This window comes from Trichomonas vaginalis, chromosome V (genome assembly GCF_026262505.1).
Source record: "Trichomonas vaginalis G3 chromosome V, whole genome shotgun sequence".
Lineage (NCBI taxonomy): Eukaryota > Parabasalia > Trichomonadida > Trichomonadidae > Trichomonas > Trichomonas vaginalis.
In genome coordinates this window covers 24313320-24328601 of record NC_067207.1, presented here as the reverse complement: position 1 = coordinate 24328601, position 15282 = coordinate 24313320, and the positions used below count along the sequence as shown (strand labels likewise).

Genomic DNA, 15282 nt, shown 5'->3' with positions numbered 1-15282 from the left:
AAACATGCAATCGTATCATTGTCCTTCAACAATAATATTCGATATTGCAAAATCATATGATAATTTACTGTTGCTGAGCGATCAGCACAACTTAAATTACTTAATGATTCTTTTCGAACAAGAAAATAAACCATCCATCGAACTATTCTCTCAATTTTTTATAAATCCAGCAGTAAAAACAGAAAATTTGATATACACAATAATATATTGCTTTCTGAAATACGATTCTGAACGAATTAAAAAGAGTTTTCCATCGGTCCTTGATTTAATAGAAAATTCAAGGCAGAGCATATGCATAACACAGTTCATTACGGTATTATTTTCAAATATGGACTATTGGTCACTGAACAGCGAAATAATAAAATTTACATTAGTAAAACTACAAGAATGGATCACAAAGCACATCAAAGAAATAGATATAGATAGTTTATATACGAATGGTATCATCAAAATGCTACTACTTGCTTTAACTTTTGATGAATCTTATAATCACGAGTTATTGATCATAATACACATATTTGTTCAGTCATATAACAATTTACAAGTCTTTAAAGATATCGTAAATGCCATTGTTGTGTCAAATTCCTTTGATTTTCGCCAAAATTCGGAAGAAATTATTGAAAAAATTTTCGAAACTCAAAACGTAATTGAAGACAAATATTCATTACTCAAAATAGTATTCGATGCTAAGAATTCCATACCAAGTTTATCAGTCAAAACTTTACTTCAGTTTTGTTATTACGCAGATCCGCTTTGTTCCAAGCTTTTCGCTTACAATCTTATAGAGAGATTATACGATGACCCACAGCCATTCAAAATGTTGAGCGTTCTTGCAAAAGGATTCCGAAATTACTCAGCCGATGCGATAATTTGGGAAGTAGTGATCAGATTAGTTACCGGGCAGTACTTTTCATTCGACAGATCAAATGTCAAACTATCTGTCCTCAAACCAGCCTATTTAACCCTAATTCTCGAGATGCTAATTCCATTTTATTTTTCTGATACGATAACCACCTTCTTTGACATTATATTACAAAATGTTACACCATTATTACTAGAGCTACCCGATATCTACATGCAATCCAAGTTTGTTCCCTATTTTTTAGATTTAATTTTGTCAAAAGAGAACACAGACACAAGTTTGCTGCCAATTATCGAAGGAATGGACAAAGAAATAGCCAATATCATGGAGAAAACATTCAAAACTTTCATTTCCAAGACGAATTTGAATATAATCAAAGAAAAAATGCGTTTTAACCATGATAAAACATCGAAACTGACCAATTTGATAACAAACATCGTGTTAAAATGCAGTAACCCTGAACAAATGATACTTGTTATCTGTCAATTTGGACATCCGAGTATTGTTTCGTATGTTATACAGAATTTGTTGTTTAACTTCCACAACAAACGCATAAACAGCACGTTTTCACGTGTTTTATGTCGATCTTTGATATATTTGACGTTGAAAAGACCGGAAGTTTATTCAGGAGACAACATTTATAGTTCTTCTCTTCCTATCATCAAAAAAGAAGCGGAAAGTAACCAGAATTTCATTCATTGGTTCCTGTTGACTCTCAATGACATATCTCCTGAAATAATTGAACAGTTCTTGGAGATAATTACAAAAATTTTTGTCGTCAAAGATGTGACAAAATTGAAATGGTCACTTTTTGTTTTATCACGAATTGTGAAATGTGGAATTCCTCTTGAACTACCTTTTATTAATGAGTTCTATGAGAATGTTAAGAGAGTTTGCTTAAAGATGCAGCTGAATTTCTTCCAAGACATGTTTTCTTTCGAAAAAGTTTCTGAACTAGACACGAAATCGAATTCTTTCGTTGAATTTGACTCTGTTTTCAACCAGAACAAAGAGAAATACGAAGAATTCATAGAGAAGAACATGTTCACTTTGACAGAAGATAACTTTTTGCAGACGAAAGCTGTTTTGTTCATATTTTTCGAAAGAAATTTCATGATTCACAAGAAATCAAAAGATTTTTTGTTCCAAAAAATTGATGAACACATAAGAAGGAAAGAAATGCTTGATTCAGTCGTGATGATGACAAAACAAATTTCATTGTCTCAGAATATGAATTACGAGGATTTCGTCAGTAAAACAAAATCATTCAGAATATCTCCTTTCCACGGAATTTCTATGACTCCTATTGTTTTGATTCCATCAGAAATAGATTTGCAGTTTAGCAATGAAAAATCTAAAAATTCTGAAGTTTACGTGTCAGAAAATGTCAAAAATGAAAAATCAGAAATTTCTAAAACAGAAAATCCAGAAAATGAAAATCAAGAAAATTCAAAATCTTTAATTCCTGAAAATTCTAAAACTGAAATTTCGGAAAATCCAAATTCCCAAAAATCAGAAACTTCCAAATATTCAAATCCTGAAAATATTAATTCCGAAAATTTTGAAAATCAAAATCCGAAAAATACCAAATTTTCTGATTCTAAGATTTCTAAACCAGAAAATTTGGAAAATTCTGAAAATCAAAAACTAAAAAGTGACAAATATACGAAAAGTGACATGATTACAAAAAGTGACAAGAATGAAATATCAAAGATATATAAGTTCAAAGATTCAGAACCTAAATATATTTACAGACTGGAAAACAAGTATTCAATAAGTTACAGTGACAATGAAATTAAAATTTTACAAAACATCTACAAATTCAATTCTTGCACGAATTGTGTCTTTACTTATGCATTTGCACACATTAACTCTATTATATTTAGTGATTCCAAGCTCTATTACATTCTTCTGAACACGAGATTCGATGAAAACGTTGTTGCTTTTCTCGACAGTTCTTTTGAATATTCTGAAATGGAAAAAATCATTTTTGACGGAGGTTTCGGACCTTTTACTACTATTTGTGGATTTCCTTGTTTGATTGTTGATCCAGAGTTTTCTCTTATTTTACCTTACCACAAAGGTGTCCAAGTGTTTTCAAGAAATTCCGGAAATTTCATCATAGAATTTTTAGAAAACGGTTTTATTCCAACTGTAAAACTTGACATTTCCAATTATTTGGAAAAATTTTCAAATGGCGAAATGTCTGTCCTAGAATTCCTGAATGTCGTAAATGTTGCTGCAGAAAGATCTTATTCAGACATGTCTTGTTACCCGATATTTCCTAAAGTATCAATGAATATGAATGGAATCAGTTTCAGAGATTTGAAAATTCCTATTCAATTGTGTGCTGAATTTGAAAAATCTAAGTCACTTTTCCAAGCACGTTATGAAGTTCAGAAATATCATCATGCAGAGAATTTGTCGAATCCACAGTATATTTCTAGTTGTTTGTTTAGATATCCTCCTTATTCAGAAAGCCAGTTTTTCTTCAATGGAAAATGGGATGCGATGTCAAGAATTTTTGTTAATGTCGAGAACCAATTAAATGTGACTTCAAAGACTATATACGAAGCATTTCCAGAGATATATTGTTTCTACGAACTCCTTGACAATAAAAACCAAATAAAAATCGATGGAAAACTCGTTGAAGTCAAATTCCCACCAAAAATTGAAGATTCAAGAAATTTTGTTCGCTGGAATCGAATTAATCTTGAAGGTGTTTCAAACAACATTTGTTCATGGCTTGATTTAGTTTTCGGTGTTGATTCAAGAGGAGAAAGATCTCTTGCTTTGATGAACACTTTCCATCCGAATTCTTATGATGACGAAAACTTTTCTTGGAGATACACTTCTGGATGTGTTCCAAAACAAGTTTTCTTCAACAAATTGAAGACTTCTATTAAAGAACCAAGTGACTTGAACTGCCTCGAAAAAAGTAAAATAGATGTTAATCAAGAAACGGAAGAAATCATTGTTGATGACATCTACAAATTAAAGGTAGCAAATCCACAATTACACACTTATTCAAGTGATGGATATGCATTGGCAATAACTTACAACAACAGAGTTATGACAATTTTGTTGCAGAACATGCAGCCTCTCGGTGCTTTCTACAGAGCAGGAACTCTACACTCTGCAATTTCATTCAGAATAAACTGCTGCGCGACGGCGTTCAGAGATTTCGTAATTGTATGGAATTTGTCTACTGGAAGAACTATTTCTGTCATTCCAGAACCAAACGCAAAAATTTTGTCTTTCAAGAGACACGAAATGGTTCTTCGTGTTACAAAACAGAACGACAAAATTGCTCAGTACACAGTCAATGGAACTCCTATTTAGATAGATTGTTTTATTTATATTTTTATTTTGTTAGTATTTAAAATTTATATTGTTTAATTTGAATTCCATCTCAAAAAATTGAATTATTCTGATAAGGTTCAAATTTCAATTCTTCATATATAAACTTGTTTTCAGAAGATATCCTATATATATTCGCATCTCAAGAACAAATATCATTGTTTGATAATATTAAAGCATGTTTAATGATGAATTAATGCTTTGAAATCCTGATTGACTGATTATATATATATATATTAATATTTAACTATATAAAATGAATATCAGCATGAATGGCTATGCTCAGCGAGATTTATTGTTAATTAAAACCTTTTTCTTTTTAAATCTTAAAATTGTCAATATGTAGGTTAAAGGTAAAAAATAATTGTATTTCAGGCATATATGATACTGAGATATGTTCAATACAAAGTGATGAAATTAATGAAACAATTATTGGAATTACAAATTTACCAGATCGTATTAATATTGCAAATTTATCTAATTTCATTAAAATTGAAAAAATTCCGGACAGATTGTTTGATAGTCATAAAAATCTAACCCAAATTATATTCCCACCTAATATTACCGAAATTGGTGAAAGAGCGTTTCAATATTGCTCAAATCTGATAGGAACCCTCAACATCCTGAGTGTGAGGTTCATTGGCCCATGTACATTTTTAGATTGCACTCTATTAACAGGATCAATTAATCTTCCATATTTAGAATCTATTAATGGAGGAATATTTGACGGTTGTAGGAATTTAAATGGAACAATAAATATTCCTAATGCAAATTCAATTGGAGATGGTGCATTTTATAACTGCAATAAATTGACAGGATTAATATATTTTCCCAGAGTAGAATCAATTGGTAATACTGCATTTTATTGGTGTTACAGCCTAAATGGAACAATATATCTTCCAAATGTGAAAAAAATCGGAGCAATGGCATTCACTCATTGTCATAAATTGGCAGGAACAATCAATTTTCCTAAATTAGAATCAATTAGTAGTGATGCATTTTATGAATGTCGGAACTTAGATGAATTTGTAAGTATTGGTAGGGTTTCATTTATTTCAAATCATGTATTTACTAATTGCTATAAAATGAGAGGTTATTTCGATAATATTATCTTGGAATCCATCGGAATAAGTGCGTTTCAAAATTGTTATAAAATGACAGGGACTCTTGATTGCAGGAAACTTGTTTCAATTAGAGAGTTTTCCTTTTGTTATTGTGGTATCGAAAGTCTTGCAAACACCGAAAGTATTAATACAATAGATCGATTTGCATTTAGAAACTGTTTCAATTTGAAAAGTATTCATATAAAGAATGTTTCCTTTATTGGCGAATATGCATTTAATAACTGTACAAAATTATCTGGAAATATAGAATTAAATAATGTAACATCTATTAAAGAAAAAGCATTTATCGATGACAAAAATATTACAAGTATAATTTTATTTGAATCCAATATAACAATTGCACCAAATGTTTTTGATCCAACTATTAATTTGACAATTTTATACCCTATAAATTTAAATTCTAATATTATTATGAACTTTTATAAAAGTGATTTCTATATTTATTATTTAGGAATCAACGATACAAATAAAATAGTCTCACAAACAATATATCCATTTGCAAAAAGGATTTATGTTGTTTGTGAATATACAAAGAAGACATTCTATGGAAGACCTGTAGTTAATCCATGTATTCCAACTGAAATATATGGAATCAAAAAAAGAGATAACATTGAGATATTTAACATATTAACTATTTTAATAAATGTAAAATAAACAAAAAATTTTTTATCTTCTTATCTTTTTGTTGTTTCTATCTGACTGTGATTGTTTGATGATTTCGTTGAAGTCATTCTTGGTTCGTTCAACATCACCAACAACTTCTGCGAGCTTCTGTAACTGTGGTTGTGTAAGTTCTTCTAATTTGAACAAAACAAACAATGTGTTTGATGATGCAAATTTAACAGCCATGTCTCCTGTTCGATATGAATTGACAAGTGTTTTCAGAACTGTTTCTTGTATCTTGTCGAAAACATCTGTATCAAGAGAAGCGAAACTCTGGATGTTCTGGATTGTTTCGACTCTGATTTCCGAATCTTCTTTCTCAATCATGTTGATGATGTGTGGCATCATATCTGAACAAATTTCGTTCTTAACCATGATCATTGAAACAATAAGTTTCGGATACAACATCTTGGCATCTTTACTTCGCTCGCGATCGATCTTTGAGATCAAGTTCATGAACTCGTTGAAGATGATGTCGATGATGTTCGTCTTGTTGCTGTTGACAATCTCAGTCATGATTGTGATGCATGAAATCTTCATGTCGTCGCGGTTGATGTCGAATGAACCTCTGTAGTTGATGAAATTAAGTGTTGACATTTCACCAGCCGAAATAAGTGCTTTTGCAATCAACTCTGACTTGATCTTGACCATCTGGATTGTTCCTGTATGGATACTGTGTCCAATGACTTCGATGATTGAATCACAAATGTTTTGACTGATGTTCTTGTTCGAAATGATTTTGATCAATGATTTAATGATGATTGATGAAATTTGTTTTCCTTGTTGTTTCAAAATCATAAGGAAGATCTTGATAACAATATCTGGTGTAGAGATCTTGTTTGCATACAAACAGAATGTGTCACTAACAAATTCTTGAAGTGTCGTGTTGTTTTCTTTGAACAATTTGATAAAAGTGCTTGCAAATGAGTTGATCATGAGATCACGATCATCATTGCAGAACTTGAACAAACAACGACTTGCTTCTAATAGAACTTGTGTGATATCTGTGTTCTGTGTTATCTGTGACGCGAAAATGATCTTTGACATGAGATTTCGAGTGTATTTCGGTCGATTCTTTAGTTGAGGAATGATACATTTAAGTAGTTTTCCTGTGTTCAAAACTGAATTCTCCGATGAACTGCAAAGACATTCGATGATGAACTGATAGATGTATTCGAATGAATATTCATATTCGAAAGCACGTAATTGACTGGATGAACCAATCTGTTCTAATGTATCTGATAAGAAGAAAGAAATATCTATTAGTTCTTCTTCTTTTCGTTTTTCAACAGCTCTGTCACAAACAATTTTGATTGTTTCTATTGACATGTTCATCAAACTGTCAACGGGATCATCAAGGACATAAATTGTTCCTCGAATGATGCTTTCGAAGATCTCTTTGTCGTAATCATGATTCTCGATCACGCTCTTCAATAATGACATTGATGGATATCTTTCTTCTGGTTGAGGGCTTCTTAATGTTGTCAACAACTTCTGAACAAATATTTTCAGATGTTGTTTGTTGCAATGATTTATTATGTTCTCTGACATGTTTAACGAGACATTTTCTTCTTCTCCTTCGCATTTCTCAACACATATACCAAAAATTCTTTCAACAAATATCGAAAAGATTGGATCTAAGGCATCTTCACTGATGGAAATGATTTTTCCACCAATACTTGATGATTGTTCGTTCAAAGGACGTTGTAAAATCTTCATGACGAGTTGGTTTAATGATGTTCTGTCCAAACTGTTGATTAAACCTTTCAAGTCACTGATATCTTCTTTAGTTTGTGACTCTGAATAAACGAAATCAACGAGTTTGCTGCAGATTGTTCTTGTTCCAACATCTCCAAGAGATTTCTTGAAATCAGAGAAAGTTCCTAAACTTTCAAGACGAACAATTTCATAAGGAGAACTCATGAATGGCGCAATGACTTGCAAACTTCGAAGTTTGATATCGTAATCCATGTCTTCGCCCAATGTATGTATACAAAGTAAAACACCATGTTCGATATCGATATCTTCAATTTTAATAAGTTCTTCAAGTTTTTCAACGAGAGAAATTAAACTTTGACCACCAACTTTGTGGACAAATTCTTTCATTGAAAGGGCACCAACTGTTCTAACAACTTCTCTATCACTTGTAACAAACAAAGTAACAGTATCTATATATGTTTCAACGTGTTCACGAAGATAACCACCAGTATTTGGCACAATTTGTCTCCAAACACTCATTGCTTCTTGTTTTACTGTTGAAACAGGATCGCTACACAAAATAAACAATGTAACTAATGTTTGTGCACAAATATCAGGTTGAAGAGATTTTTCTATTTGTGTCAACAGTTCTCCGATGTTTCTTATTCCTCTGTCATCTGCTTCCGATGTTCCTAAGCATGCACTAACAAATGATTTAAGGAAATGAACAGCGCACAATCTGTATCTCCAGTTATCTTTCAATGCACAGTTATTAAATGGATTGATAATTAAATCAGGTTTTGATTGTGCAAATGTTTTTGCAATCAAAGAAACACTTCTTAATCCAACAGTTCTTATTACATCACTTGTATCTGAACATGCTTCAAGAACAGCATCAATAGTTATATCATAACATGAACTAAATTCTTCAGCGCCAAAGAAATGACTCAAGAAACCTAAAAGAGAAACATAACATTCTCTAACTTGTATGTTTTTGTCGTTTCTCGCTTTTTCAATGAAATCAAGCAATTGTTTATTGAGTTCTTCAACACCTCTTGTTTTAATAAGCGAAGCAATTGTCATTGCACAACCTTGTCTCTCAGAGAAACTGTTCTTACTGATCATTTCATTGATCAATTGATTCATTACATTGTCATAAACACTTGTATTAAATTTGACAATTAATTTAGATAAACAACTCGAAGCCAAAGCACGAGTATTCGGATTTGCATCAGAGATCAATTGGTAGACGGAAGGAACTAATTGATCAGAGAATACTTTCAATGATCCATCAACAGAAATCTGTGGAAGATTCGTAATAATTTTCAATGAATTTAATTTTGTTTCATTGGAATTTGTTCTACAACCATTAATTAAAACAGGAACAATCAATGATAATGAATCAACATCTAATTTACTGTCCAAGTTCATATGCATCAATTTCTCTAAAGCGTTATCTACATTACTTTGGCTAATTAAACTTTCAACAAGAGATTCGAAAATTTTTGAAACACTTTCATTTGTTATCAATGATTTAATGTATTCAAATGTTTCAGAACTGGCTTTCTTTACATCAGTTGATGCAGACTTAACAGAAAGAGATATAGAACTAACAATATCGAATATATATCGATGCATGTTTTTTGTTCCTTTCTTAAACAAATTGTTAATAAAATTAATTGCTTTGTATTGAGATTTCCATGAATTATCATCTGAAGCAAATTTAATTGCAATAGGAAGAGCTCTTTCAGAACAAGCCTTTGTTAAATTGGAAGTAACAACTTCAAGACATGAATCTGCTGATTCTCTCACGTTTTGTTTCGAATCTCCTGTCAATTTAAACAAATCAGATAAAAATTTTGGCAAACTCGGTTCCAACAAACCTTTAAATAAACTAGAAAGAGAGATAACAACGAAACCGAAGATCTCTCTAACAGATTGATCAGAAGAAATAGCAAGTGAATGTGTGAACTCAAACACTTGTTTTGTATTCAATCCTGTGATACCAAGAGAATGAACAAAAGAAGAATAAGCGTAAGAATAAGATTCAATTTTTTCTTTTGTTGTCAATTTCGGAAGAATTTGAACAACTTGAGGTAAATAGAAATCAACAACTTCAGGATATTTCTTACATATACTAGAAATAGCTTTGCAACTTGTAGTTTTAAGTCTTTCATCATTTGACCTTAAATTTTGAGAAATTAGCATAAAAACGAAATCATAAATCGAATCCTTGTCATCAAGAACAATTTGCAAACATAATTCAATCAAACTCAATCTCAATTGGATGTTTGATTCAATATCCAAAGGAGGAAGATTCAAAATAGTATACATCTTGTTATAAAGTAGATTCCTTTCATCTTCTTCGAAGTTTTCGATGTAAAACTTTATCAATTCGCTGAAATTCTTAATAACAACAGGATTATTGTCACTTAAACCTGTTGTTATGATGAAATTCATGCATTCCTCGGTTAATGGCTTGAACTGTAACAAAGCAAAAGAAACGGATGCTCGAACATCATTTTGGAACTGTTTTTCTGCATCGGAAACATTTGTTATCGAATTACTTTCGAAAATATTCACTAAATATTTGATAAATTCTTCTTGATCTTCTTTCGCCATCAAAACAGCAAATGATCGACCAACATCTTCAACTAATGATTCATCCTTGTTCTTCAATTTGAACAGATCATTGTACATCCTGTAAATTAAGTCAACTCTCGGACGTTTAAGATGTAATTTCTTCAATAACTCAACGGCGGAAGGATTCGTGCCTCCTTGCATGAAGATAAGACAAAATAGCTTGTGGTTGACATCGTCTGGTTGTATGGAACTGACTGAAAGACAATCTAAAGCACATTGCCTAATTTTATTCTTGGGAGAGAGTAAATTTCGGATTGCGCTGTTGATGATTGAAATTGGGGCTTCATATGAAAGCGAAACTGCGAAATTGTAGATCTGTTCGCCTTGGTCGGCCAAATCTAGATATATTGGGAGAAGTAAATGGATATCGAGGTCTTTTGTAATAATGTCTGTGTTGCAGAACTTATCTTGAAGGTCTTTGTGCTTAAGAAGCTCTCCTAATCTGGGTGTTATGATATGTAATGTTCTATCAGTGATATTCGTTGGTAAAAGCTTGGCAATTTGCTCATCAGTAAGTGGTTCGTCTGTTTTTAATAGTAATCCGAAGATTTCTTGGGCATCGCTCGTAAATTCTTCGACTTTTTTGATAATTTGGACAACAAGTTCTTCTGTCTGCTGTTTGAATATCATGTATTGATTTAAATATGTAAGCAAAACACCAAATGATGTAATTGTTGCTGTAACTTCGTTATTTCCATTTAAATAATCCGAAATTACTTTTATTCCGTCTAAAACTGGTTGTACTTTAGTTGTTTTAAGATGATTTCGAATTTCTGCTTGTAGTTTTTCGACATTATACCTTTCAATGTTAAATCTTTGATGTAAACTTGTTTTGTTTCGAGAATTTGGATTCTTAAGATCGCGAAGAATGTTACAGTAATTAATGGCTGTTTCGTGTGTTTCTTCAACTGGTTTATCACTCATAACTAATATCATATCTCCTTCATCTAACGGATCAGCTAAGTAATCAACAAAGGCTTCTCTCGTTTTTTCCTGAATTTCACTTGTTAACTCCATTTTTGTCTAATTGCAAGTAAAAAAACTCAAGAAAACTTGAAGAAAAATTGAAAAGAAATTTCATTTCTCCAAAAAAATCTAAACTTGAAATCATAAATTACTTGCTTTCTGAAAAACTAATAATGTTATATCTTTTAGTCCAAAAATTACCATAGAGGAACTGTTTTTTATCGAAATTCTTAGTTTCATATTAACAATTTTTAATAAACTAGCGAATCTCTGATTACATTCATAGCAGAAAACGTAAAATTTATCTCCTCTGATGAATATGGACCTTGAAATACATAGATTAGAATTCATCTTTTGATGTTTGATTTCAAACTGCATCACTTTTTTTCACCATGAATATGAGCACCAAAATCTGAAACATATACTTCCAGCCATTCTTGGGAGCTGTCTTTTTGGCAAACGGAGTTTATTTGCACCATGACGCGAGATGTTAAAGAATATTGATAAATTTGCAATTTAGTGAAGAAGATATTGGAAATATTAATAATTAAAATCGTAAAATCATCGATCTTCTTTAACATCTAGCGTCATGGTGCAAATAAACTCCGTTTGCCAAAAAGACAGCTCTCAAGAATGGCTGGAAGTATGCGTTTCAGATATAGGTGCTCACATTCATTGGCAAAAAAAGAAGTGCTTCCACTCTCAATTTTGAGTTTTTTGCTCAAAATATATGGGAAAATAGTTTTGTTATATATCATAGATGCCAAATGTGTCGTTTATTTGTATTTTTTATTTAGCGGTTGTTCTCAAAAAAGAACCTTAAATATTTGACACTCTCACTTTTTCAGCATCCTGATAATATGTTATAAACGAATTTCATAAAGAGAAGTCGAAATAATTCAATATGGACACGTTAGATTTCATTGAATTTCTTTGAAGCAGCACTATCAATATTTTGTTTGATTACTAACAAATTTTTATTTTTCTATATAATCATCCTGAGTTTTGAGTTTGTAAGTAAGAATACATGAATATTATTTTGTAAAAGCAATATATTTTACTACAAAAATGCTCATTGCAAAAGATTTCCAATATTTTTTATCTAATCAATATGACAATTATATTGACAATTAGACAATCAACTTCATACATTCAGTAAATACTATAATGCGAGAATTTTCCATAGTTTTCAAAGATAGTTTAAAAAATGATACGGTTATCTTTCACATTAACCATCGTAATCTAGATACTAATATCCGAATTCAGATTGTATGATGTTTACTAAGCTTAATTCATGCTATATTCGCTAATTGATCAAAAATTATTTGTTATTCCTTAATAATTGCAAAATATAAAAGACTTAATAGATGAATCAATAGTGCTCATTACTGAGCTTTATTGAAGCAGTAAATTATAGAAACATAAAATTTCAAAAATTATTTTTATTAAATGAGTAGGCTATAAGAGATATGAATCTTTTGATTGCATAAAAAGCAAATCAGCATGCTATATAAGTTAGAATATAAATATTCATTTTTCATTATTTGAAAATTTTGATCCTGTCTAAAAAATAGTCAGTAATGGTAATCTACTATGGATGTAAAACATAATTATCATAATTCAAGTATACTATATCGCTTAATTGATCTTATTTGAGATAGAAATTTTACAAATTTTGAATAAATAGGAAATTCAAACTGTTGTCAATAATTAGGTTATGCTAGTAGTACTTATTCATTCGTCATATTGGGTATTTTATCTTTTGTCGTTGAAATCGCAAATATTATTTTGGGGTGAAGCAAATAAGGGGATCATTTGGTAGACTTTTATTGTCACCTATAGGACTAGATTTTCGTAGTAAAGTCTGGGACAATGATATCAAAGTTTGGGCGTGGCGGCACTTCTGCAAAAAAAAAGTGATGCCCCTCTAAATTTACAGTATCCTTCCTTCTCCTTATCTGAATCTGGCTGGTATACACTAACATACTCCATATTTTCCATCAATTCTTTGTTAACCAGATAAATTTTAACAACAATTTAATTTTATTAGATATATACTATATAATCTTTGACAATGTAAAGAGCATTTGATATGTATTGGATTTGACCTATTTATTTGCATCATTTTCTGAAATATCTGACAGAATTGCATCAATTTTATTTCCTACAATAGCTATTACGGTTTTCTATATGTCTTTGTGATGTTAATAGCAAATATCAAAATCAAAACAATATTTTTATATACAAACAAAAAAATAATATAATTATACAGAACTTAGAAGGGATATATCGGTAACTTGTTTCCTAGATCTTCTTCTTTCACCTCTCCTTACGTTATCCATGAAGTCAGTGGCCTTCTGAAGCGATTCTCTTCGGGCTATTGAAATTGATCTCAATTTTTTCTTTAATTCTTGGCTTGGCGTTACAGATGCGTTATCTTCTTCAATAACGGATGACTCAATGGCAGGAATTGCTGTGTCATCAGCGATTTGTCGTTGAGTATTGTAAGTATAAGTGACAGAAGTGGCCATTGTAATCTGATCTTGGAAGTCTTGCATCTGGTAATACTTAATATGTCTCATTTGGTTGATTTCGTCACAAATTGATTCAATATTATAAGAAGTTCGACTAACTTGCTGAGAAATGTCATCTGCTGATAGACTTGACTTTATTGTGTCCAAAGATTCTCTTGCAATTGATGCAAGATCGGTAATATCGATCTCTGCCGTTGTATTATTTTTATCTTGTTCAGATTCAAGATGTCTCTTCTTCATTTCAATGATTTCGGCATCGGCATCAAGTTCTGCCTTTCTGATTTCTAATGTATTGTATGTTTCAAGCAGATGAGAATGATTTTTTTGATATGATCTTGCTGCAGTCTCGTAATTCATTCTAGAGTAGTTCAGATCATTTATTAATGCTGTAAATTCATCAAGTCCTTCTTGTATTTGTGTCTGAAAGGCTGTGGAAGCTGAATTTGCTGATGCTCTTGCTTCTCTAATGGAATTATCGAAAACAGAGTAATCTTTGCCTTTTGCTTTTTCAGCTTCGAAGTATAAATCACGGAATAATGGAGCATATGAAGCAAAAATCGAATTAACGTTATTTGTATTGGGATTTTGTTCGACATTGAAGGTAATAATGGATCTGATCTTGTCCTGAAGGTCTGATACACATGAAGTTACTGCTTGCGATACTAAATCGTCATCAGGGAAAAGAGTTGGAAGTGTCTGTATAAATTCTGCAGCTAAATTCTTTAATGACGCTTGGAGAGAGCTTGTTAGCCTATTTTCTATCATGGTCAATATGGGAGGAGTCTGTGGCATTTGATGAATTTGAATTGGATTGTAAAGAGTTGAATTAGGTGATGTATTTGGTATTTGAAATGGATCTGCAGTTGATTTCTGAATTGGTGATATTATTGGTGTTGTCGCTGGAGGTAAAATTGATGTTAAATCACCTAAATTCATTAAAGGAGCACGTGGCCCACGTTTTGGACCGCCTGGTTTTGATGATGTAGTTTTACTTCCTTTGTTATCGCCTTTTGTATCGTTTGATTTCTTTGTTGTAGTATTAGATGAAGTAGATTTTGGTGGAGGTTTCTTTTCTTCAACTTTTGGCTTAGCTTTCTTTGGTGGACCGACACCACCAAGTCCGATGTCTTCGATTCCGTTGAGGAATGAACTTCCAAAGTTCGAGTTATCTAAGAAACTCGATCCAGACATCTGGAAATTGAAAACGGATGGATTTCAGAGATTCGTGTAATGGATTGTTATTTAGCTTAATATTGGTTCTGATTACTTATCTTGATTTGAATGTTATTCTATATTTGAACAACACTATGACTTATTGCATTGAATTTGATCATTCTGTATAATGATAGATGCCATCTGTTCATTAAGGCCTAGGATGTGATACTAAATAATTTTGTATAACTTAACATCAAAAATATTGCACATCTGTTGA

At 31.4% G+C, this 15282-nt stretch overlaps 3 protein-coding genes across 3 annotated transcripts; 1 reads left to right on the top strand and 2 right to left on the bottom strand.

The window, feature by feature from the left end:
- Window positions 1-4: 4 nt before the first annotated feature.
- TVAGG3_0394200 (platelet formation protein family) lies at window positions 5-4351 on the top strand (the record flags this gene model as incomplete). Its single annotated transcript, XM_001323993.1, has 1 exon — window positions 329-4204. The coding sequence occupies one exon, from the start codon at window positions 329-331 to the stop codon at window positions 4202-4204; it is 3876 nt and encodes a 1291-aa protein (XP_001324028.1).
- A 1661-nt stretch (window positions 4352-6012) lies between these two features.
- TVAGG3_0394190 (EIF-2-alpha kinase activator GCN1 family) lies at window positions 6013-11367 on the bottom strand (the record flags this gene model as incomplete). The annotated part of the gene is made up of 1 exon (XM_001323992.1): window positions 6013-11367. The coding sequence occupies one exon, from the start codon at window positions 11365-11367 to the stop codon at window positions 6013-6015; it is 5355 nt and encodes a 1784-aa protein (XP_001324027.1).
- Window positions 11368-13580: 2213 nt separating this feature from the next.
- TVAGG3_0394180 (uncharacterized protein) lies at window positions 13581-15045 on the bottom strand (the record flags this gene model as incomplete). Its single annotated transcript, XM_001323991.1, has 1 exon — window positions 13581-15041. One exon carries the CDS (start codon window positions 15039-15041, stop codon window positions 13581-13583), a length of 1461 nt encoding a protein of 486 aa, XP_001324026.1.
- Window positions 15046-15282: the final 237 nt, after the last annotated feature.